General features: G+C 45.9%; 1 protein-coding gene across 1 annotated transcript in view; it reads left to right on the plus strand.

Moving 5' to 3' along the window:
• The window catches only part of RBM22 (RNA binding motif protein 22), a 35,757-nt gene extending 16,865 nt beyond the window's left edge, over positions 1-18,892 (plus strand). The window contains exons 4-11 of the mRNA XM_069730697.1: positions 6,435-6,567; positions 14,070-14,170; positions 14,348-14,520; positions 14,779-14,979; positions 16,288-16,452; positions 17,773-17,861; positions 18,141-18,263; positions 18,462-18,892. Coding sequence (XP_069586798.1) covers positions 6,435-6,567; positions 14,070-14,170; positions 14,348-14,520; positions 14,779-14,979; positions 16,288-16,452; positions 17,773-17,861; positions 18,141-18,263; positions 18,462-18,589 — 1,113 coding nt within the window. The 3' untranslated portion in view covers positions 18,590-18,892. The remainder of the gene's footprint in view (positions 1-6,434; positions 6,568-14,069; positions 14,171-14,347; positions 14,521-14,778; positions 14,980-16,287; positions 16,453-17,772; positions 17,862-18,140; positions 18,264-18,461) is intronic.
• Positions 18,893-23,915: the final 5,023 nt, after the last annotated feature.

Consider the following 23,915-nt stretch of genomic DNA (forward strand, 5'->3'; position numbering starts at 1 on the left):
CGGAGTCGGCAGCGATGACCAGGAGGCGGCAGAAAGACGCTGGCACCAGCGATGCAGGAGCCAGCCAAGATGGCTCCGATGCTAGGGAGGACGCCGAGAAGGAGAACGCCGCATGTCAGCGGCGCATGGAGGTGGCCGCAAAGCTGCAGCAGTATGCCAGAGTGGAGGCTGCTGAGGAGGCAGAACCAGGATCTGGAGCTGGAGCTGACCAGGAGGAGGAGGAAGCAAGCACAGCCGAGCAGCATGAGGTACAGAGGGGGAAGGAGAGAGGCAGCATGGCTGGGGCTAGTGGGGGACCTGAAGCCATATCACAGGGAGAGGAGCCGACTCTTAGGGTACCGTCACACTATAACATTTCGATCGCTACGACGGTACGATTCGTGACGTTCCAGCGATATCGTTACGATATCGCTGTGTCTGACACGCAGCAGCGATCAGGGATCCTGCTGAGAATTGTACGTCGTAGCAGATCGTTTAGAACTTTCTTTCATCGCTGGATCTCCCGCTGTCATCGCTAGATCGGTGTGTGTGACACCGATCTAGCGATGCGATCCAGCGATGCGTTCGCTTGTAACCAGGGTAAACATCGGGTAACTAAGCGCAGGACCGCGCTTAGTTACCCGATGTTTACCCTGGTTACAAGCGTTAAACTAAAAAAAAACAAACAGCACATACTTACATTCTGGTGTCCGTCAGGTCCCTTGCAGTCTGCTTCCAGCACTGTGACTGCCGGCCGTAAAGTGAAAGCAGAGCACAGCGGCTGTGCTTTCACTTTCACTTTACGGCCGGCAGTCACAATGCGGGAAGCAGAGACGGCAAGGGACGTGACGGACACTAGATGTAAGTATGTGCTGTTTGTTTTTTTTTTAGTTTAACGCTTGTAACCAGGGTAAACATCGGGTAACTAAGCGCGGTCCTGCGCTTAGTTACCCGATGTTTACCCTGGTTACCCAGGGACCTCGGCATCGTTGGTCGCTGGAGAGCTGTCTATGTGACAGCTCCCCAGCGACCACACTACGATTTACCTACGATCACGGCCAGGTCATATCGCTGGTCGTGATCGTAGGTAAATCGTATAGTGTGACGGTACCCTTAGAGATGTTATCACACTGATCTCTTCATGTCAACAATCCCTGAACTCCTTGGTCCAGCAGATGCAGGAAGTTAAAGGGGACACGGCACAGATTAATGCGGCTCTGCAGAAAATGGACAAACGTATAGGAGTGGTGGAGGAGAGGGTGAGCACGGCAGAAGATCACATAGTTAAGCTACAAAAAGCTGAAAAGAAGTTCGCCCAAGCAATAGCCGAGCTCGCTGCCAAAAATGAGGATCTGGAAAATAGATCCAGAAGAAATAATATACGTATAGTGGGGCTGCCTGAAAAGACTGAGGGGAGAAATCCCACTGAGTTTGTGGAGAACTGGCTGCTGGAGAAGATTGGGAACACAATGTTGACAAAAGTCTTTGCTGTTGAACGGGCTCATAGGGTCCCGCCGCAGCCCCCTGCCCCAGGAGCAAATCCCCGTACCATGCTTGCTAAAATACTCAATTACAGAGACAGAGACATTATCCTTAGAAAGGCTAGAGAGATGGAGGATCTGATGGCTGGAGGTCAGAAAATCGTCATTTATCCGGATTATTCCGCTGCGGTTCAGAAACAGCGGATGAAGTTTACTGGAGTCAAGCGGCGACTGAGGGAGCTGGGAGTGCAATACTCGGTGATGTTTCCCGCCAAGCTGAGACTGGTGGCTTTTAATAAGACCCACTTTTTCTTGACACCGGAGGACGCTACCCAGTGGCTTGATACTCATGAGAAAAAACTTAAGGGAATGGGCGACTGACATTTCGGCAAGATCCAGTTGGGATTTGTTTTCTCTGTCGATGGAGGAGAGTTCTGCGCTCGTTAGCAATGGTTAAAGAGTTGAGCAACTGTTGGGGGTTTTGCTGGGCCATATTGAAGGAATGGCCGGAGGGGACAGTACCAACTACTAAGTACGGGGGAGGAGGGTTATGCTGGGTACTGTGAACTGGTTTGGTACTTTTTCTATATGTTAATATAAGTTGAAATGTTAAGATACAATAAAGTGAAAGTTGGGGGGGAAATTGTGATTGCTATGGCAGCGGGACACGAATGGAGAGGGTTAAGTAAGGGAGAGTGTTCGCAGTGGGCAGTGGAGCCCCACTCTTGATGAGAGGAAGAATGCGTTATATTGGGGGGGATAGGGGGGTAAGTTGGGAGGGGGCAGGGGGGGTGGGAGTCTTGGGGCAGCTCATACTTGGGGAAATTGGATACTTTAAGAAATGATGAGCCACATGATGGGAGATTGTATTAAAATATTGAGTTGGAATGTGAGAGGTCTGGCAGATAAAACACGGCGGGCGGCAAGTCTGCAGTATGTCCGAGAACAGAAAGTCTCAATGATATGCCTGCTGGAGACACATTTAGTGCGGGAGAGGGTGAACATATTGAATAGGCGCTGGATACAGAGGGCGTATCATTCTACTTTCTCGACGTATTCTAGGGGTGTGTCTGTGTTAATACCTGCGGGGGTGCGGTATGAGGAGGTAATGGTAAAAGAGGGTGTCGATGGTCAGTATGTGGTGGTGAAATGTAAAATGAATGGAGTATTGGTATGTATAGTGGCAATGTATATTCCGCCCCCATACTCAAGCAAGAAGATAAGAGAGGTGCTGGAGAGGGTAGAGCGCTGGGGACCGTTACCATTACTAATTATCGGCGACCTTAATAATATATGTGATGACTTTTGGGATAAGAACAAAAACCCCCAGAATAGGACGGCGGGACATATCACTACGTTTGGGACTTATGTCGGGGAAGTGGGCATGGTTGATTTATGGAGAGTTAGGCATATCGGGGAAAGGGCGTATTCATGCTACTCACCAGCTCATGGTACGCTGTCTAGGATTGATCTGGCACTGGGTAACCGATTACTAGATACGATGGTAAGGGACGTGAGATAATTACCTAGGGCTCTCTCAGACCATAGTCCAGTTGAAGTGGAATTTCGATCAGTGGGGACACGGAACGGGAGCAGAAGGGAGTGGAAAATTCACCCTAATTGGCTACACAGTATAGACTTGGAGAAGATTAAGAAGGAATTGGTGGAATTTTTTGAGATAAATGAGGGTAGCGTAGATGTGCTTACTGTGTGGGAAACCATGAAAGCGTACTTGAGAGGGCTGTTGTTTAGGGATATTAGCAGGTGTAAGCGGAAATCGAGAGAGGCAGAGAGGCTGGCGATAGATGGGCTGAGGGTGGCTGAAGATGAGATGGTAATAATGGGTACTTTTGAGGCTGGGAGGAGGTTAAAGGCAGCTCAAAGCCAGCTAGAGGCGGTCTTGCTGAGTAAGGCTGAAAGGAAGAGGGAATTCATGAATTTGGCCTATTACCAGGAGGGTGAATCAGTGGGTCATTTGCTGTCGCTGGTGGCATCTGCCCAGAGAAATAGTTCCTTTGTTCACTCTTTGGTGACTGGGAGTGGTGTTGCTGTTTCTGAGACTTCAGAGATTTTGGAGACTTTTGCAGATTTTTACGCAGACTTATACTCCTCTCGGGTAGATGGGTCAATGGAGGACACGGTGGTGTTCCTTGAGGAGTTGGAGCTCCCAAGGCTGAGTGACATGGATAGGGAGGATTTGGAGGCTCCCATTACGGAGGAGGAACTGGGACGGGCATTGCAGTCGATGGCTAATGGGAAAGGCGCCTGGCGTAGATGGATTTCCTGCCGAAATTTATAAAAGCTTGGGGGAAGTGTTGATCCCTAAATTGAAGGCGGTCTTGGAAGAGGCTACGAATGGTGGAAGGCTACCGGCATCTATGCGGGAGGCCACAATAGTGGTGATTCCAAAGGAGGGGAAAGACCCGACACAGCCGGATTCATATCGGCCAATTTCTTTGCTTACTATCGACGTTAAACTCCTGGCTAAGGTGTTGGCGATGAGGTTGACAAGTGTTATTTCTGGCCTGATACACTCAGACCAGTCTGGCTTTATGCCTGATAGGTCAACTGCGATTAATCTACGAAGGCTGTATATGACCTTGCAACTCAAAGCCGATAACTGTGGCCAGAGAGTTATTGCATCTTTAGACGCTCACAAGGCGTTCGATAGTGTGGAGTGGGGGTATCTCTGGCAGGTGTTGCGAAGAATGGGGTTTGGACCGCAGTTCATATCATGGATTCAATTAATGTACTCGATGCCGATGGCCAGGGTTAGGGTAAACGGGGAGTTGTCACGGACCATACAATTGGCTAGAGGGACGAGACAGGGGTGTCCGCTTTCCCCCCTTTTGTTTGCTCTGGCGGTGGAACCACTGGCCGCTACGCTTCGACAGTCTGATGAGATGACGGGGTTTAAATATGGGGTGATTGAAGAAAGGGTGGCGTTGTATGCGGATGATATTTTGTTGTTTCTGGCTGACCCGGTTGCATCCTTGGAGGGAGCCATTGGGATTATTGAACGATTCGGATCAGTGTCGGGACTTAGGATAAATTGGAGTAAGTCTATCTTGTTTAAGGTGGACGATGTGGATGGGGAGCCATTGGAGGACGGGCGACTGGAGGTGACGAGTAAATTTAAGTACCTGGGAATATGGGTATCTATGCCGGTCACTGACTATATACACAAGAATCTGACTCCAATCTTGGGTGCCCTCAAGGCAAAAGCGGATGCATGGCTTAAGCTACATTTGTCTGTGGTAGGCAGGGTGAATCTTATCAAAATGATTCTGATGCCGAAAATATTGTATATTCTTCACAATGCGCCGGTTTGGATACCACGTGGGAAATTTAGACAGATCAACTCTCTGTTTAGGAATCTGATTTGGGGGAGGCAGCATCCGCGTATCAAACTGGAGACACTTCAGCGACCCAAGGATGATGGGGGTCTGGCATTGCCTAACCCTGATTTGTACTTTCTTGCAGCCCAGAGTCAGCATTTAAGGGGCTGGGCGCATGAAGGGTCATCTGGGGCAGTACAGCGGTTGATGGAGGTGGTGACAAAAAGAAGGCCAGTGGTGCAATGTTTGGAGGATGGATCCTTGGAGAGTTTGGGGAAGCTATATCCGACTTTGCTGTTGATACGCAAGCTGTGGAGTAGATTGAGGCACATACGTGGGATCACGGACTTGACTAGATACTCGCCGCTATGGCATAATAACAATCTGAAAGAATTTGAGGCATTGGGGGTACTGATAGAGTGGTTGGGCAAAGGGATTCAGTATGTGTATCAAATAATTGAACAAGGTGAACTGAAATCATTTTCCCAATTGCAGGCGGAATTTGGTCTTGGGTCTGCAGGGGAGTATCAATATTTGCGGATGAGGCATGCCTTTGGAGCTCAGAGTAGGAACGGAGGTATTAGGATTCAAAGGGATATAGTACTGGAGTATGTGTGTAATGATGGGACGACTGGAGGAGTCATATCCACTCTGTACAGGGATCTGTTGCACACTTTTCTATTGGGGTTTCCAATAATGGCAAGAGCCAAATGGGAAAGGGATTTGGGCCCAATAGATAAAGAGACTTGGGAGTCGGTGTTGGAATTGATCCCAAGACTGTCGCTGAGTGAACCGTATAGACTGTCACAGCTCTATGTGATACACAGAGTTTATAGGTCTCCGATGGTGCTATATAAGGCAGGATTGCGTAATGACTCTGAATGTCCGAGGTGTAAGTCTACGGATGCAGACATTTTCCATATGATGTGGACATGTCCGAGGTTGGTTGCCTTCTGGGTGGTAGTTTTGAGTCGTATGGAAGGTGCGTATGGATGCACGGTGCCAAGGGATCCAGTTGTCTGTTTGTTGGGATTTGTGGATGAGATTGGAGTGGATAAACACCTAAAGATAGCTATAGCCAGATTGTTGTATATGGCTAGGAAGGTGATAGCTAGAAACTGGATTAGGGAAGAGCCGCCGTCAAGAGGAGAGTTCCTCCAGTATGTGAAACAGGGCCTGACACTAGAAAAAGGGATTTATAAGAAGAAAGGGAAAACTGAAACGTTCAATAAAATGTGGTCTCCATGGATTGCTATGGGATAGTAATGTGAAGTGTGGCTTATACGAATGGTTGAGGGATTAGACACTCTATTGTTTTAATGATGGTAGTAATTAACAAGATGAGCTGCTTTGTGGGGGTGGGGGGCTTTGGGATCGAAGGGGGCTGTTTGAAGAGGGAGGGGGGGGAAATACTCTATATTGAAAATGTAAATGTAACATGTTAATTGCCTTGTTATTCTTAATAAAAATTTATTTGAATAAAAAAATGGTAATCTTACTATGTCCAAGTCTGGTATGATATGATTGCCCCTTACCTGGCCATCTTTATATTATTACCACCATCACAGAACAACTGTCTGTAAGAACATCAGTTCATTGACTGTAGAGCTGCATAATTATTTATTCTTTTCTTTAGATATGTGCGCGTCCATTTACAGTATTCCGATGGTGCCCAGGGGTGCGAATGCGCTTTAAGAAAACAGAAGTGTGTCAGACTTGTAGCAAGTTAAAAAATGTCTGCCAGACCTGCCTTCTAGACCTGGAATTTGGTAAGTACCGTATATACTCGATTATAAGCCGACCCCCTTAATTTTGCCACAAAAAACAGGGAAAACTCAATGACTCGAGTATAAGCCTAGGGTGGGAAATGCAGCAGCTATCGGTAAATGTCTAAAGTAAAAATAGATACCAATAAAAGTAAAATTAATTGAGACATCAGTAGTTTAAGTGTTTTTGAATATCCATATTGAATCAGGAGCCCCATATACTGCTCCATACAGTTTGAGGGGCTCCATAAGATGCTCCATATTAAAATATGCCCCATATAATCCTGCATAAAGGTTAATAATGGCCCCATAAGATGCTCCATAGACACATTTGCCCAATATAATGCTGCACAAATGCTGATTATGGCCCCATAAGATGCTCCATAAAGATATTTGCCCCATATAGTGCTGCACAAACCTTGATGATGGCCCCATAAGATACTCCATACAGACACTTGCCCCATATACCGTAATGCTCCACAAACGTTAATTATGGCCCCATACAGACACTTGCCCCATATAGTGCTGCACAAACGTTATGGCCCCATACAGACACTAGCGCCATATAGTGCTCCACAAACGTTGATTATGGCCTCATACAGACACTTGCCCCATATAGTGCTCCACAAACGTTATGGCCCCATAGATGCTCCATACAGACACTTGCCCCATTTGCTTTTGCTGTGATAAAAAAAAAAATCACATACTCACCTCTCCGTCGCTCTGGCCCCCGGCTCTTTCAATATTCACCTGCTCCTCGTTCTGGCGCCGCTCAATCTTCAGCGTCTTCTGCACTGACGTTCAGGCAGAGGGAGCGCACTAACCACGTCACCGCGCCCTCTGACCTGAGCGTCACTGCAGAAGACGCTGAAGACGGAGCGGCTCTGGAACGGGGGGCAGGTGAATATCGCGCAGCGCTCCCCCTCCCCATTATACTCACCTGCTCCTGGGGCGCTGTGCAGTCCCTGCTTCCCCGACGCCGCAGCTTCATCCTGTACTGAGCGGTCACCATTTCCGCTCATTTTAGTAATGAATATGCGGCTCCACTTCCTATAGGTGAAGCTGCATATTCATTACTGTAATGAGCGGTACCATGTGACCGCTCAGTACAGGAAGAAGCTGGGGCGCCAGTGAGCCGGGGACCTGCAGGGACTGCGCCAGGCGTAGGTGAGTATAATTAGACAGCCCCCGCTCCCTCTCCCCTGCCGACCCCTGGGTATGACTCGAGTATAAGCTGAGAGGGGGACTTTCAGCCCCAAAAAATGGGCTGAAATTCTCGGCTTATACTCGAGTATATACAGTAACTTTTTGGCAGGTTTGTAGCTTTTAATTCACTTCTGTCATAAGGAAGCTTACACACTGAGACAGAGTTAGTGTCCTAAAAAATACTTTGTATATACACAGTACACTTTCTTTTCAACTATTGCAACTATACCGAAAAAAAAAAAAAAATCTGCAAGTTGGCCTTTTGGTCTGCTCTTACCAATTTTACTGAGAACTGAACGCCTGACTTGCTGCTGTAGGATTCTCTGTGTCGCGAAGAATTAACAAGTTTATGCCCATCTTCATAGATGGATATTGTCGGACAGTGCTTGTAAAAGAATAAATATAAATATCACTTTACAGCTTATTACTGGTGATAAGCGAGTGTGCTCAGATAAGGTGTTATCCAAGTGTGCGCTTGTGTTAGGGTACCGTCACACAGTGCCATTTCGATCGCTACGACGGTACGATTCGTGACGTTCCAGCGATATCCATACGATATCGCTGTGTCTGACACGAAGCAGCGATCAGGGATCCTGCTGCGAATCGTACGTCGTAGCAGATCGTTTGGAACTTTCATTCGTCGCTGGATCTCCCGCTGTCATTGCTAGATCGGTGTGTGTGACACCGATCTAGCGATGCGTTCGCTTGTAACCAGGGTAAACATCGGGTTACTAAGCGCAGGACCGCGCTTAGTAACCCGATGTTTACCCTTGTTACCAGCGTAAATGTAAAAAAAAACAAACAGCACATACTTACATTCCGGTGTCCGTCAGGTCCCTTGCCGTCTGCTTCCCGCACTCAGTGACTGCCGGCCGTAAAGTGAAAGCAGAGCACAGCGGTGACGTCACCGCTGTGCTGTGCTTTCACTTTACGGCCGGCAGTCAGTGAGTGCGGGAAGCAGACGGCAAGGGACAGACACTGGAATGTAAGTATGTGCTGTTTGGTTTTTTTTTTACGCTGGTAACCAGGGTAAACATCGGGTTACTAAGCGCGGTCCTGCGCTTAGTAACCCGATGTTTACCCTGGTTACCCGGGGACCTCGGCATCGTCGGTCGCTGGAGAGCTGTCTGTGTGACAGCTCCCCAGCGACCACACTACGACTTACCTACGATCACGGCCAGGTCGTATCGCTGGTCGTGATCGTAGGTAAATCGTATAGTGTGACGGTACCCTAAGAGTATCTTTGGCATGCTGGGATAATATCAAGCCGCCTCCACTGCATGTCTCGCGGCTGTTTGACAGCTGCAACACATGCAGGGATTGCCTAACAAAGAGGCAATCCCTGCTTGTATTGCGGCTATCCCAAACAGCCGCGAGACTTGCAGCCACGGCGACTCAAACTTCGTATTTGAGCACGCCGAAGATACTCATTAACACACGAGCATGCTTGGATAACACGTTACCCGAGCACACTAGCTCATCACTACTTATTAACATTTCACCTTCGCCTCATTGGGGACACAGGACCATGGGTTTATGCTGCGGCCACTAGGAGGCTGATACTAAGTAGACACAAAAAATTAGTTCCTCCTGTGCAGTATAAACCGCACACAATGGCTCCAGCCGAACCAATTCAGCTTAGTATCAGTAGGAGGCACATGGGTCTGATTTTCAGACCACATTTATAACTTTCTTATTTTATTTTTTATTTTCATTTTAATTTTTACTTCAACATCTTCAATTGATTTCAGTTGCGACTGATCCCTTAAGGGTTCTGCTCTCCCCAAACCTACAACAGGCCGGAATGTCGAGTGTCACCTCCACGTACCACCTCCTTCTCCGTTACCTATGGCATGCGCATGCCTGAGATTTTTTAGGGGCGACGGGTCCCTTCAGGGCACCGCTCTCCCCGCACCTACAACAGATGTGAATATTGAGTGTTACCTCCATGTAATCCCCTCTGAATTCAGGCTTATACAGCCCTGTCCCATCTGTGGGGATTAACCCCTTGGATGTCAAGAGGCTCTGCTAGTGTCCGTGCGGCCCCCATGGTATCGCCACTGATTGAACAGCGGCGATAGGAGTTCGGATAATCCCTCTACACCTCTCTGTCAAAGGGATGGTGGATTGAGGGTTCTCTGCACCGTCCAAGCTGCAGCTAACCTGTGCGGCGAACAGTCCACCTGCGCTATGGCGGTTTCAATATCGGGATGCACACCTTTTGTAAGTGTGGGTCTGTGCAGCTGTATGGTAAGCGTGGCAGCTTCCGGCGGAGGGCTCCTGTAACAGCCCATGCAGCGCTATCTCCCCCTGGGTGCGTGCAGCTGGTGTATAAATTTAGGCCCCGATTTGGGCCTACTCCACGCCGCATTCAGAAGCTCTGCCCCTTTTCCATGACTCTCGCGGCGGAGCGCTGCCCATCGGGGACATGGTGGCACCAGCTCAGCCTTCCTCTCTGGCGCTTCAAGACTTTCCCTTCCTGATCTCGGCAGCGATCTTACCCGATATAGCGGCGCTGGCTCTGCCCACTTCCTGGCGTGTCTCGTATACTACGAAACTTCCTCTGTCAAGCCTCGGCACGCAGATCCACGTGCAGCCACCGCACACAGCGAACGCTTTCATTAGGCGGCATACAGCCTGCTGGTGCCTCATCAGGACGATCGCTCAACACGGCCACAGGAACGGGGTAAGACTGGGCTACAATATATACAAATCATTGTCCCTTCTCTGCCTTATAGTTTCTGGGCCTTAAAACACACTGTCCTCCCTATTGGGGAACATCAGCGAAATCAGGAACATTCTAAGGTACACCATGTCTAAATCTACTAAATAGGCTACCAAAACACATACTGTGTGTACCACCTGCCAGTCTGCGCTACCACGGGTTACAGAGTACGCCACTCTGCAAGGCCTGTGACCTCGATTGTGCTCAGGAGCCCTCTGCCACCACTTAGCCCAGTATACCTAGCCCCTCTGAGGGGGCTTTGTCACTGTCACGTCCATGGCCTCTCTGACTAGAGCAATTGAGTCTCTTCAAGATCCTGCTACGGGTCAGGCATTTTTCTGCCTGTCTTGGAAGGTTCCTCTACCTCACAGGAACTCTCAACCAGCAGGGGCCGTACTCAGTCAAAAACTCCAGGCATCTAGGAAACTGATACATAGCACGTCTCCCGGGCCCTCTCACGCCTCGGCATCAATGAGCTCTGTTTCCTGCTCCCCCTCACTCGAGGTTCGTAGTAACCAGGACTCTCAGTCCGATACTGATGTGCTGCTTAATTTAGATTCTCCGGACTATCAGGCGACTGTTGACAGTCTTATTGAGGCCGTCAACTAAAATTTGAAGATTGATTAGGACTCTTAATTTCACCCCGACCATGCGATGTCTTTCAAAAGGACCAGGCTCTCTCATAGGGTTTTTTCCGACCATCCCGAATTTCAGGAAACAATTTGGCGGCATAGGGAGCAACCGGACAAACGCTTTGCAGGTCAGAAGCCGCTTGAAGCGAGATATCCCTTTTCATCGGATCTACGGGAGGAGTGGGTCGAATCTCCCCCAGTTGATCCACCGGTATCACGCCTGTTCACCAAAATTCTCCTATCCTTGCCAGACGGTTCTTCTGTCAAAGACCCCATGGACCGTCAGATAGAGATTCTTGCCCGTTCAGTTTTTGAAATATCGGGCTCAACGCTTTCTCCCTCCTTCGCCGCAACATGGGTAGCTAAAGCGATGGTCTCTTGGGTAGATACCTTAATCAGAACCATCCAGGATAGTGATCTCTCCCCGGAGGCAGCGGATCTGGCAAATCAGATCTACATAGACGGGGAGTATTTGGTGCACCATTCCCTAGATGCAGCAAACTTTACCATGCTTGCAAATGCCATCTCCATTAGACGGGCATTGTGGCTCAGGGAATGGCGAGAAGACTCTGCCTCTAAAAAAAAATCCCTAACATCTCTGCCTTTCTAGAGCGGTCGTTTATTTGGAGAAATGCTGGATCAGCTTATCTTGGATGCCACAGGAGGAAAAAGCTAATTCCTCCCCCAGCAGAGGACTCGGCGAACTTTTCGTCGGCAGCAGCAGACGTGTTTCCGATCCTTCTGCAGCAATCCCGTTTACATAGTTACATAGGTTGAAGGGAGACTATAAGTCCATCTAGTTCAACCCATAGCCTAACCTAACATGCCCTAACATGTTGATCCAGAGGAAGGCAAAAAAAACCCATGTGGCAAAGAGTAAGCACCACAGTGGGGAAAAAAATTCCTTCCCGACTCCACATACGGCAATCAGACTAGTTCCCTGGATCAACGCCCTATCAAGGAATCTAGTGTATATACCCTGTAACATTCTACTTTTCCAGAAAGGTATCCAGTCCCCTCTTAAATTTAAGTAATGAATCACTCATTATAACATCATACGGCAGAGAGTTCCATAGTCTCACTGCTCTTACAGTAAAGAATCCACGTCTGTTATTATGCTTAAACCTTTTTTTCCTCCAAACGCAGAGGATGCCCCCTAGTCCCGGTTTCAGGTCTATGATTAAAAAGATCATCAGAAAGGTCCTTGTACTGTCCCCTCATATATTTATACATTAACATAAGATCACCCCTTAGCCTTCGTTTTTCCAAACTAAATAGCCCCAAGTGTAATAAGCTATCTTGGTATTGCAGACCCCCCAGTCCTCTAATAACCTTGGTCGCTCTTCTCTGCACCCGCTCTAGTTCAGCTATGTCTTTCTTATACACCGGAGACCAGAACTGTCCAAGGTCCAATACAGCTACCTCTTCCGGCTCGGGATGCTCTTCCCATGGAGACAGGGGCCCCTTAGGTTCTTATAAGTCCAGCCTGTCATGGAAAAACTGTCTCAAACAATCCAGATCTAAGGGAACCAGGTCCCACAGATTCTTAGCTCAATGACTCGAGGCATTACCCGGTCGACACCGGCAGAGTAGGCAGCTGTCAACTCCTATTTTGCCATACCTGGCTCATCATTGTTCATGACCAATGGGTCAGGAACCTAGTGTCCTCCGGTTACAAAATAGAATTTCATTCCCATCCTCCAGGACGATTATTTTCCCTCTCGTCCTCCCAAAACAAAGGCACGGTCCTTCTACCGAGCCATCGATTTGCTACGCCATTATTACGGACCCAGAGAAAGAGAGGTTCGAGGGATTCTACTCAAACCTATTTGTGGTTCCGAAGAAGAATGGAACAGTGTGACCCATTCTTGACCTGAAGTTCCTAAACAAGTTTGTCAAAGTCCGACATTTCAGGATGGAGTCCCTCTGGTAATTTCTTCGATGGAAACGGGAGTTCCTAGCATCTATTGACATCCGGGATGCTTATCTGCATATCCCAATCTTTCCCCCTCATCAAAGCTTCCTGCACATCGCCATTCATGAACATTTTCAATTTGCAACTTTGCTCTTCGGTCTCGCCACCGCTCCAAGAGTGTTCACAAAGGTCATGGCGGCCATCATGTCCATTTTGCACTCGTGGGGGGTAGTCGTTTTGCCTTACCTAGACTACCTCCTAGTCAAGGGCCCATCATTTCAAGCATGTGTGGGAGTGCATCGTATCACTTTGGACACACTTTCTTGCCTGGGCTGGATGATAAACTGTCCCCCAAACGGCTCGAGTTGTTTCTTTGGTTTGACGTTTGTATACTCTAATATAATGTTCTCGTTTTCCTACTGCTTTGTCACGGAACTGGTGCTGCTGGAGCCAGTGTGTGGTTTATACTGCAGAGGAGGAGCTAATCTTTCTGTGTCTAGTGTCAGCTTCCTAGTGGCCGCAGCATAAACCCATGGTCCTGTGTCCCATAACAAGTGGCTCAGAGAAAAGGATTTTACGGTGAGTACACAAAAATCCCTGTGTTCAGCTGATTGAGATATTAACACTTTGTTTATAACCTGTTTCCTAGGAGACATCAGCAGCAGTAGTCTGTCTAGTTTGTAGGCGCTGCATTCGACACTGTCTGAGATTAGGAGATAACAACGCACTTCTTTGATCCTGCCCAGCTTCAGAGCAGTGCTGACGAGCTCAATAGAAAAGAGCTTGCAAGTACAGTGCATATTCTGCTGTTTGGCGGCGGTGGCCTGTCTCCAACTAAAGAGCTGTAAATAAATGTGTTTAGGTCTCAATAATGGCTGAAAAATGTAATAATCCATAAATTGCTTGTGTTTACAATCACTACACCCATTACTGAAGACTGGAATAACACAACTAGAAATTTATATTAAAAAAAAAAAAAACCTGAAACTTTTTATTACTAATTTTAATTCTTCATTGTGTTGTTTAGGGCTTCCAATTCAAGTGCGCGATGCAGGGGTTTCCTTCAAGGATGATATGCCTAGATCCGATGTAAATAAAGAATACTACACACAGAACATGGAGAGAGAGGTGAGCTCCAAAAAACTTGAAGATGGTGAATGTGATTGGAATGGGAATTTCTATTATTGATCATGCTTTTTTACATTTATATTTATTACAGAGAAAGCATTTACAGGTGTTTGCCACTATGATGTAACCTGATTGATCCTCCCTAAATTCTTTTTTTCTTTGATAAAAATATTCTAGATCTCAAATTCTGATGGAACAAGGCCTGTTGGAGGTCTTGGAAAAGCCCCATCAAGCAGTGATATGCTTTTAAAACTAGCCCGTACCACTCCATACTACAAACGGAATCGGCCCCACATTTGCTCTTTTTGGGTGAAAGGAGAGTGTAAAAGAGGCGAAGAATGTCCCTATAGGTAATGATTGGTTTATAGAGGTTATGCCATAGCTGTGGTTGCCTCAATTGTGTCCTATTTGTCTGGAATGATTATTAGTATTGCAGCTGCATTTGACATACTGGATCACTGATGGAGTGGGCTTCTGGTGGGCTGTGTTTAATATTATCAGCAATACTCCATTAAACAGTGCTTAGAACATTTTTTCTTGCATTATCAGAATCATTTGCATAAGTGAATATTCAATTATTTTGCTTTCCACATCCTTAATTTTCATAGGCACGAGAAACCCACAGATCCCGATGACCCTCTTGCAGATCAAAATATCAAAGACCGTTATTATGGCATCAATGACCCTGTAGCAGATAAGCTATTGAAAAGGGCCTCCACAATGCCTCGTTTGGACCCCCCAGAGGACAAGACCATTACTACTCTATATGTGGGAGGACTGGGCGACAACATCAACGAATCAGAGCTTAGGTAAGCCTTTCTTAATATTAGTTAAACCCCTTTCCAACATCAGACATAATAGTACACCGATGTCGGACCCCCTCCCTTTGATGTGTGCTCCGGCGGTGAGCCCACATCTTTCCCGGGACATGTAAAACTGTTTTGAACAGCTGACATGTGCCCGGAACAGCCGAGCGTGGATTTGCGATCCACCTGCGGCTATTGCCCTGTTAAATGATGCTGTCAAATGCTGACAGCTGCATTTAACAAGCGCTTCTGGCAATCGCGCTGGAAATCCACCCATCAGTGACCCCCGTCACTTGATCGCTGTTCACCGGTAGGTTGGCATGACAACCAGAGGTCTCCTGGAGACATCTATGGTTGTCACTGCCAGCTTGCTATGAGCGCCACCTAGTGGTCGGCGCTCTTAGCAAGTGAGTAATTCAGCTACATGTAGGCGATGATCAGAGCCGATTGGGTTATGGCAGCTTTTAGTCTTCCATGGAGACTATTGAAGCATGCCAAAGGTATACAAAAAAAAAAAAATTGCAAATATAAAAAAAAAAGTTCAAATCACCCCCCTTTCACCCCATTCAAAATAAAACAATAAAAAACTCCTCAAACATACACATATTTATCGCTGCGTTCAGAATCGCCCGACCTATCAATAAAAAAAAAATTTCACCCAAGTCAAAATGACAGAATTATGTTTTGTTGCCGCAACATTGCATTAAAATGCAATAACGGGCGATCAAAAGATCATATCTACACCAATATGGTATCATTAAAAACGTCAGCTCGGCATGCAAAAAATAAGCCCTCACCCAGCCCGAGATCCCAAAAAATGGAGAAGCTACGGGTATCGGAATATGGGACAATTTTTTTTTTATTTTTTTAAATAAAGTTTGGATTTTTCTTTCACCACTTTGATAAAAAAAGAACCTAGACATGTTTGGTGTCTCTGAACTCATAATGACCTGGAGAATCATAATGGCAGGTCAGTTTTAGCATTTAGTGAACCTAGTAAAAAATTCAAATAAAAAACAAGTGTGGGATTGCACTTTTTTTGCAATTTCACCGCACTAGGAATATTTTCCCGTTTTCTTGTACGCAACATTGTAAATCCAATGGTGTCATTCAAAAGTACAACTCGTCCCGCAAAAAGACAAGCCCTCACATGGCCATATTGACCGAAAAATAGAAAAGTTATGGCTATGGGAAGAAGGGGAGCGAAAAACGGGGTAAGGGGTTAAAACCTGTGTTCATCTATCATTTTCCGAAGTACATACATGCAACTATATACAGTAACATTACTTCCTTCCTTTTTCTTTTCTGCAGAAATCACTTTTACCAGTTTGGTGAAATAAGAACAATTACAGTAGTCCAGCGTCAGCAGTGTGCCTTCATTCAGTTTGCCACTAGGCAATCGGCGGAAACGGCAGCGGAGAAATCATTTAATAAGCTGATTGTGAATGGACGTCGCCTTAATGTCAAGTGGGGAAGGTGAGCTAGTAAGATACATACTTTCTATCTATCTAGATGCTGCTCCTAATCTTATAAGATTGTCTTATATATTATAAATAACATGTTATATTGCTACAGAAAGTAAATCTAGGGAGATCCTCATGGCTCCCGAAACCATCATTGATTGTGGATACTTCACACTAGACCTTGGAAATCAAGGTCCCAGAGTCTGGAGGAAGAGTGGAGTGACAGACAATCCAAGCTGCTTGAGGTCTAGTGTGAAGTTTCCACAATTGGTGATGGTTTGGGGAGCCATGTCATCTTCTGGTGTAGGTCCACTGTGTTTTTTTTTATTATCAAGACCAAAGTCAGCGCAGCCATCTACCAGGAAATTGTAGAGGATTTCATGCTTCCTTCTGCTGACAAGCTTTTTGGAGATGGAAATGTAATTCTCCAGCAGGACTTGGCACCTGTCCCCACTGCCAAAAAAAAGTACCAATATCTGGTTTAAAAACAACAGTATCACTGTGCTTGATTGGCCAGCAAACTGGCCTGACTCTAATCCCATATAGAATCTATGGGGCATTGTCAAGACGCAAGAGGAAGATGAGAGACACCAGACCCAACAATGCAGACAAGCTGAAGGCTGCTATCAAAGCAACCTGGGCTTCCATAACACCTCAGCAGTGCCACAGGCTGATCGCCTCCATGCCACGCTGTATTCATGCAGTAATTGATGCAAAAGGAGCCCCGGCCAAGTATTGACTGCACTTACTGAACATACATTTCAGTAGGCCAACATTTTGGATTTTAAAGTCATTTTTTTCAAGCTGATGTTATAAAGTATTCTAATTTACTGAGATAATAACTTTTGGGTTTTCATTGGCTGTAAGCCATAATCATCAACATTAACAGAAATAAACACTTGAAATAGATCACTCTGTTTGTAATGACTCTATATAATGAGTTTCACTTTTTGTATTGAAGAACTGAAATAAATTAACTTTTTGATGATATTCTAATTTTGTGAGATGCACCTGTATGTTATGAATAGGCTGCTATTGTTCTCAGCAGTGCAAGCCCTATTTACACAAAACTGTGCACAATCGAGAACATTGATATTTTGTGCTGCATAAAAGATCATTTAATTAGTTGATTGGGTGATCGGCAGCCTGTTTACACAGCAAGATAATCATGAACCTTTTTAACGACACTCTTTCATGATTAATTTGAAGTGTAAATTGGGGGTTCACAGACACCATGCCAGTTCATAAATAGAATAAACCTGTGCTACATATAACTTCTCATGCAAAGTGTCATGGGTCTGACACTAATTGCTTATTTGAAAATTTTTTGCAGATCTCAAGCAGCGAGAGGGAAAGAGAGAGAGCGGGAAGGCATAGCCGACTCTGGATTGAAACTTGAACCTGTTCCTGGGTTACCTGGAGGCAAGTACATCGGTTCTATATTTTTACAGAAAATGGTCTGCTCAACTGTTTTTTTATTTTTTGTATGCCTCTAAATTTCTTCATTTCACTTTGTAAATACTTTGTTAAAGGGGTTTTCTGTTTTTAAACCTTATGCTTGAACTAGCTAAAAATAATGGGTTTGGGGTTAATCTTGACCCCTGTCCTGAACGCTGTAAGAAGATAAAGGGTACAAAACGTCCAATTATAAATTGTGCTAAGGTAGTAAATTTCTTTTTTTATCTTCTTTTTTTCTTAAAGTGTTGCCACCTCCACCTACAGAAGAGGAGTCCTCTGCAAACTATTTTAACCTTCCGCCAAATGGATCCTCTGCTTTGGTTAACATTGCGCTGCCTCCTCCTGCGTTAACTGCTCCACCTCCAGGTAATTTTAATTCCTTACCCACTGATCACTCAGTTTGCCAGTGACAATGCCACGTAATGTGTTTGTAAACTGCTGCTTATGATGGACTGGTTCTTGCTTTCTTGGCCCCTCCATTGGCACTGCTGGGAACCATTCATGATTGGGGTCAGTAAGTCACCAGTCTTGTAGTTAATAGGCTTGCCTTTTTTTCTCTTGCAGGTTTCAGCCCACACATGTTTCCTCCAATGGTTCCGCCACCATTCCTCCGCGCTCCTGGTCATATTCATTACCCTTCACAAGATCCCCAACGTATGGGCGCACATACAGGCAAACCTAGCAGTGCCTAAATCTGAGGATATTTAGAACAATGTAAAGTAATAGTAGTTAATAAATCAATGATAAATTGTCAAGAAGCAGAAGCGGAGACTTCCTATAACTGCCACAGCGGATAATGTGCGACAATTGTATATAAGTCCACTACGAATCCCTCTAGGAGTGGAGGTGGAATTACTTGTATGGGACTCACAGGCTTTCAAAATGTATATGTTTTCATACTGGTAAAAAGAAAAAATATCAAGTGTTTTGGAAATCTTTTACTTGTTTGGTTGTCTTTTTTTTTTTTTTTTTTTAAATAAATTATCAAAACAGAACTTTTCATATGTTTTTCGTAAGAGCTGACTTTTTATAAATGTGCTTCTATTTGGAGGCATGAGAATCTAAAACTGTATTCGTAAATGGTGGCTCTTATCAGACATTTTATGGTGCTATTCAAATACATACACATTTCCTAGAAACAGAGTAAATGTCTATAGGCTACAAAAATTACATTGTCATGCCCTTCTGGCCAAGTGTGACATATGCTGAAAATATTTCTTGCTCTTTGTTATATAAACCCCTTTTAGGGCTAACACTGAAGATTAATTATGTACGTTGATTTGATTTGCAGTTCTCTTCATACCCACAGTATGTTTCCTCACTTTTTTTTTAGCACAGATAGTGAAGTGGATCTGCTTCCACTACTCTTAAAATTCATGTAATAAAACTCCAAGTGAGCATACCCTTAGTGATGTTTGCACTTGTATAGTCTTGCACAGCAGCTGTTTACATTCCATAAAGATCAGTGAATGCAGAAGTTATCAGACAAATAATGAGAAAATGAATGTTAAGACACAAACCAGTGCTGGCATGTGTGATTGTTCTGATGCGGAACTTAACGTGAAATTTTTAATGGAAAAGAAATGTAATTTTTCCTGTTCACAGCCCAATGTTATACCATTTTGTGAAACACCTGTGGGTTCAAAAAATGCTCACTGCAACTCTAGATGAATCCCTCAAGAGGTGTAGTTTTCAAAAGGGGCTCTGCAAGTATGAGCCCTCCACAATCTATTCCAACAAAAATTGTTCTCCCATGATCAAATGCTGGTCCTTCCCTTCTGAGGCCTGCCGTGTGTCCAAATAATAGTTTCTGACTACATATAGGGAGCATTGTATTCAGGAGAAATTGCACAAAAACTGTTGGGCCCATTTTTTTTTCTTACCCTTGTGAAAATGAAAAAGTTAAGGCCAAAGAAAAATCTTTGTAAAATGGGAACGTGTCACCATGTTTTTGCTATTTAATCTGAGAGTAGCATGATGTAGAGGCAGACACACTGATTCCAGCAACTGATTCTGGGCTGCTTGTAGTTTTAATAATATCAGGGTTTTATCAGCAGTAGATTACACTGGTATACAGTGATTTTGGCGCCAACGATGTCTGAACGGTTTTATATTAAGTTTTTATATAGACATCCCTGACCAAAATTACTAACGACCAACTTACAGCCAAAGCTAACGGACAATACTCTATACTCTAACTTCTAGACCTATCCTCTGCTTTCAACACAGTTGACCACTGCCTCCTACTACAGATCCTCTCCTTTGGCATCAAAGACCTAGCCCTATCCTGGATCTCCTCATACCTTTCCAACCGCACATCAGCATCTCACACTCCCACCCTCTCCCACCGTTGTGCTCTGCTTTCACTTTACGGCCTGCAGTCAGTGAGTGCGGGAAGCAGACGGCAAGGGACAGACAGCGGAAGGTATGTATGTACTGTTTGTTTTTTTTTACGCTGGTAACCAGGGTAAACATCGGGTTACTAAGTGCGGTCCTGCGCTTAGTAACCCGATGTTTACCCTGGTTACAAGCGATCGCATCGCTAGATCGGTGTCACACACACCGATCTAGCGATGACAGCGGGAGATCCAGCGACGAAAGAAAGTTCCAAACGATCTGCTACGACGTACGATTCTCAGCAGGATCCCTGATCGCTGCTGCGTGTCAGACACAGCGATATCGTAACGATATCGCTGGAACGTCACGAATCGTACCGTCGTAGCGATCGAAATGGCACAGTGTGACGGTACCCTAAGAATGACTTCGGTTTTACCAGATTGGTTCTGGTATGAGAGACTTGATAGTTAATTAATTACAGCAGAATTCTGGCTTCAAAAAGTTGCTTTTATAGCATTATATGCTTACAAATTGAAATACAAAATAAATCTATGGGATATTCATTACTGAAGACACTGTTATAGAGTGAAAAGACCAAAAGCTATAGCATTTATCACACACGTGGCATTGGGGGAAAGTATTTTTCATGGATGAATTATCTTAAAAAAACAAAACACAGAACTAATTCAGCAAAAGTGATGGGATTTGTTTAATTCAGCACCCTCAAAATCCCTTATCCATTAAAAAAAAACTGGCACCTGAAAACATATTTATTTTTTTCTGTAAACCTGTTATCACTAGAGGACAACTTGTCTTGTGCCCTGTAGTCCTCCAATTCGGTGTAATGCTGCCCCCATCAATGATTGACAGCTTTCTCCCTACGCATAGTATACACCGAAAGCTGCCAATCAGTGCTGTGGGCAGGGTTATACAGCATGATGCTGGTGTCAGATCTCTTAGCAAAAATCTGGTGACAGATTCCCTTTAATTCCGGTCTGTGAAGTAGTGTGCTGGTGACATCAGGAGTGCCGGAAGTGATATCGGGAGAGGTGCAAAATTTGAATAGCAGCACTGCATATAGGACTACTGGATAAAAAGCAGCATTCAACCCAACGGAGAGGCGGCTAAGTGACACTCGGCAGCTCCAGGAACGTGGATTGTGGCCGCAAGATGGACGAGTCCAGAGGAGATCATTCAGAAGAAATGATTCCTCGTCTTAAACCAGTACCTAAACTGCTCCCGAGTGGTAAGTGACCTTAACGAATATTCACCTTGTTATTGGGATTTCTTGTCATTTTCCTTCTTAGAATAAAACTAGGAAATGTGGTGCAACAAAAGAGCACAGGGGATGTGCACTGTGCAAAGCAAGGTTCCCAAGTTCATGGGAGTAAAGGTTGTCAGTCTTAGGCTACTTTCACACTGGCGTTTTTTTTAATACGTCGCAATGTGTCTTTAGGGGAAAAAACGCATCCTGCAAAGTTGTTTGCAGGATGCGTTTTTGCCCCATAGTTACATTCCCGACGCATTGCGACGTATTGACACACGTCGCAACCGTCTTGCGATGGTTGTGCCGTATTGTGGCGGACCGCCTTGAGCAAAAAACGTTAAATGTAACGTTTTTTTGCAGCCGACGGACCGCTTTTTCCGACCGCGCATGCGCGGCTGGAACTCTGCCCCCACCTCCCCGCACCTCACAATGGGGCAGCAGATGCGCCGGAGAAATGCATCCGCTGCACCCGTTGTGTGGCACAACAAACGCTAGCGTCGGAATCTCAGCCCGACGCAATGCGACGGGCCGAATCCGACGCTAGTGTGAAAGTAGCCTTATCCATACAAGACTGTCTGTGAGTAATCTAACTTCGCCTCAGATATAAGATCTTTAGGGCAGAAGTTAAGTTACTTTAGGTCCCTAAATCACCATACAGGGGAAAGATGATGAAATCCAGAACGGTATCTTCAGATTCTTAGGAGCTGATTATGTCAGAAGGAGTCCAGCAGGAGAAACCAGCTAATTAATAAAAGTGCTAAGTTCCAGTATGGATATAGAAGAACCAAATGCCCTAAATTAGCACAGGACATAATGTTTGGGGTGGGGGGGGGGGGGCTGCAAAAGTGGAAGCGGTGAACCTTTCCTGTAAATAATAAAGTTCTGTCCCTCATTTAAAAAGGAGTGGAAAAAGCCTGATAGGAAGGAGTTCTTACACTCCTCTTTAGGGTATTTTTCCACAGGGCGTATTCCTTCAGTATTTGCTGCGGATTGGACGCTGCGTACAACCACAGCGTCCAAATGTTACAGCATAGTGGAGGGGAATTTGTGAAGTCCCATCTCCACTATGCGTACAAACACGTAGGTGGTAGACCTGCGTTTACGCACATGCGGCGCGTCTTTATAGACCGCAGCTTCTCTATTTATCTTGCAGAGATGCTCAGTCTCTGCAAGATAAATAACAGTCTTTGTATAGGATGCGGTGATTCCGCATGTGTTCAATGATCACAGGCAGAATCACTGAGCGCACAAAAGGGGGCAGCACTTTGGGCGGAGCTGGGATCTGCTGCGTCCAAAGCGCTGGGATTCTGGACCATGGACACATACCCTTAAAGTGCAAATATCCCTTTGAGGAAGATTCCTCAGCTGTATAGGAAAAGTCTCCTATAATTGATACAGCTATTTTAAAGGCATCAAGAAAAATATGGGAACTCTAAAAAACCCTCCGGATAGGAAGGCAGATAGTCTCCTGAAGAGAACTTGGGAATCTTCTGTAGGTTCCTTTTAAAGGGATCCTGTCACCCCCAAAATCGAAGATGAGCTAAGCCCACCGGCATCAGGGGCTTATCTACAGCATTCTGTAATGCTGTATATAAGCCCCCGATGTATCCTGGAAGATGAGCAATAAAGGTTAGATTATACTCACCCAGGGGCGTTCCCGCTGTGTTCCGGTGCGATGGGAGTCACGGTCCGGTGTCTCCCATCTTCTTACGATGACGTCCTTTTGTCTTCATGCTGCGGCTCCGGTGCAGGCGTTCTTTGTCTGCTCTGTTGAGGGCAAAGTACTGCAGTGTGCAGGTGCCGGGCTTCTCTGACCTTTCCCGGCACCTATGCGCCCAGAGCGGGACCGCCCCTGGGTGAGTATAATCTAACCTTTATTTTCTATTCGCCACGACCGCACCCACTAGAGAGAGAGGGGATCCGCCCCTAGGAACAGGAAGCCTACAGAGAGATAAAAGGGGCGGCCCCCCCTCGCTCCTCAGTTGGTTTCCTGTTCCTAAGGAGGAAACCCTCAGAGAGAATCTCTGCAGCTAAGAAGAGGAAAGCTCGCCTGGAACACAACCTGTATGTCTCTGTTGAGCGACAGGGGCCCCAGAGCGAGCATCAGAGACGGGTGTTCCTGTTGGTTCCCCCCTCATCTGGATGCATCAGCAGGATGCCGGGATCACAACAGTCTCCCTGTTGGGAGACCGTTGTTTTTGCTCCACCGCCTAAGAATCCCCGTCGGCACATCAAGTAAGTGTCGCTACAGAAAGCGCTTACCCTCCGGCCACCTTTCAGTGGGGCAGCATGAACGGCCGCGGTAGCAAGAGCCTCTCTTCCTTGGCAGCATAGAGGGAAGACGCGCGAGCGCACATGCAGGCGCTGTATGGTCGGCGTACCCGGATGTAATAGATGAACTTCCGGGTATGCGG

The sequence above is a fragment of the Ranitomeya imitator genome, chromosome 6 (genome assembly GCF_032444005.1).
Source record: "Ranitomeya imitator isolate aRanImi1 chromosome 6, aRanImi1.pri, whole genome shotgun sequence".
Lineage (NCBI taxonomy): Eukaryota > Metazoa > Chordata > Amphibia > Anura > Dendrobatidae > Ranitomeya > Ranitomeya imitator.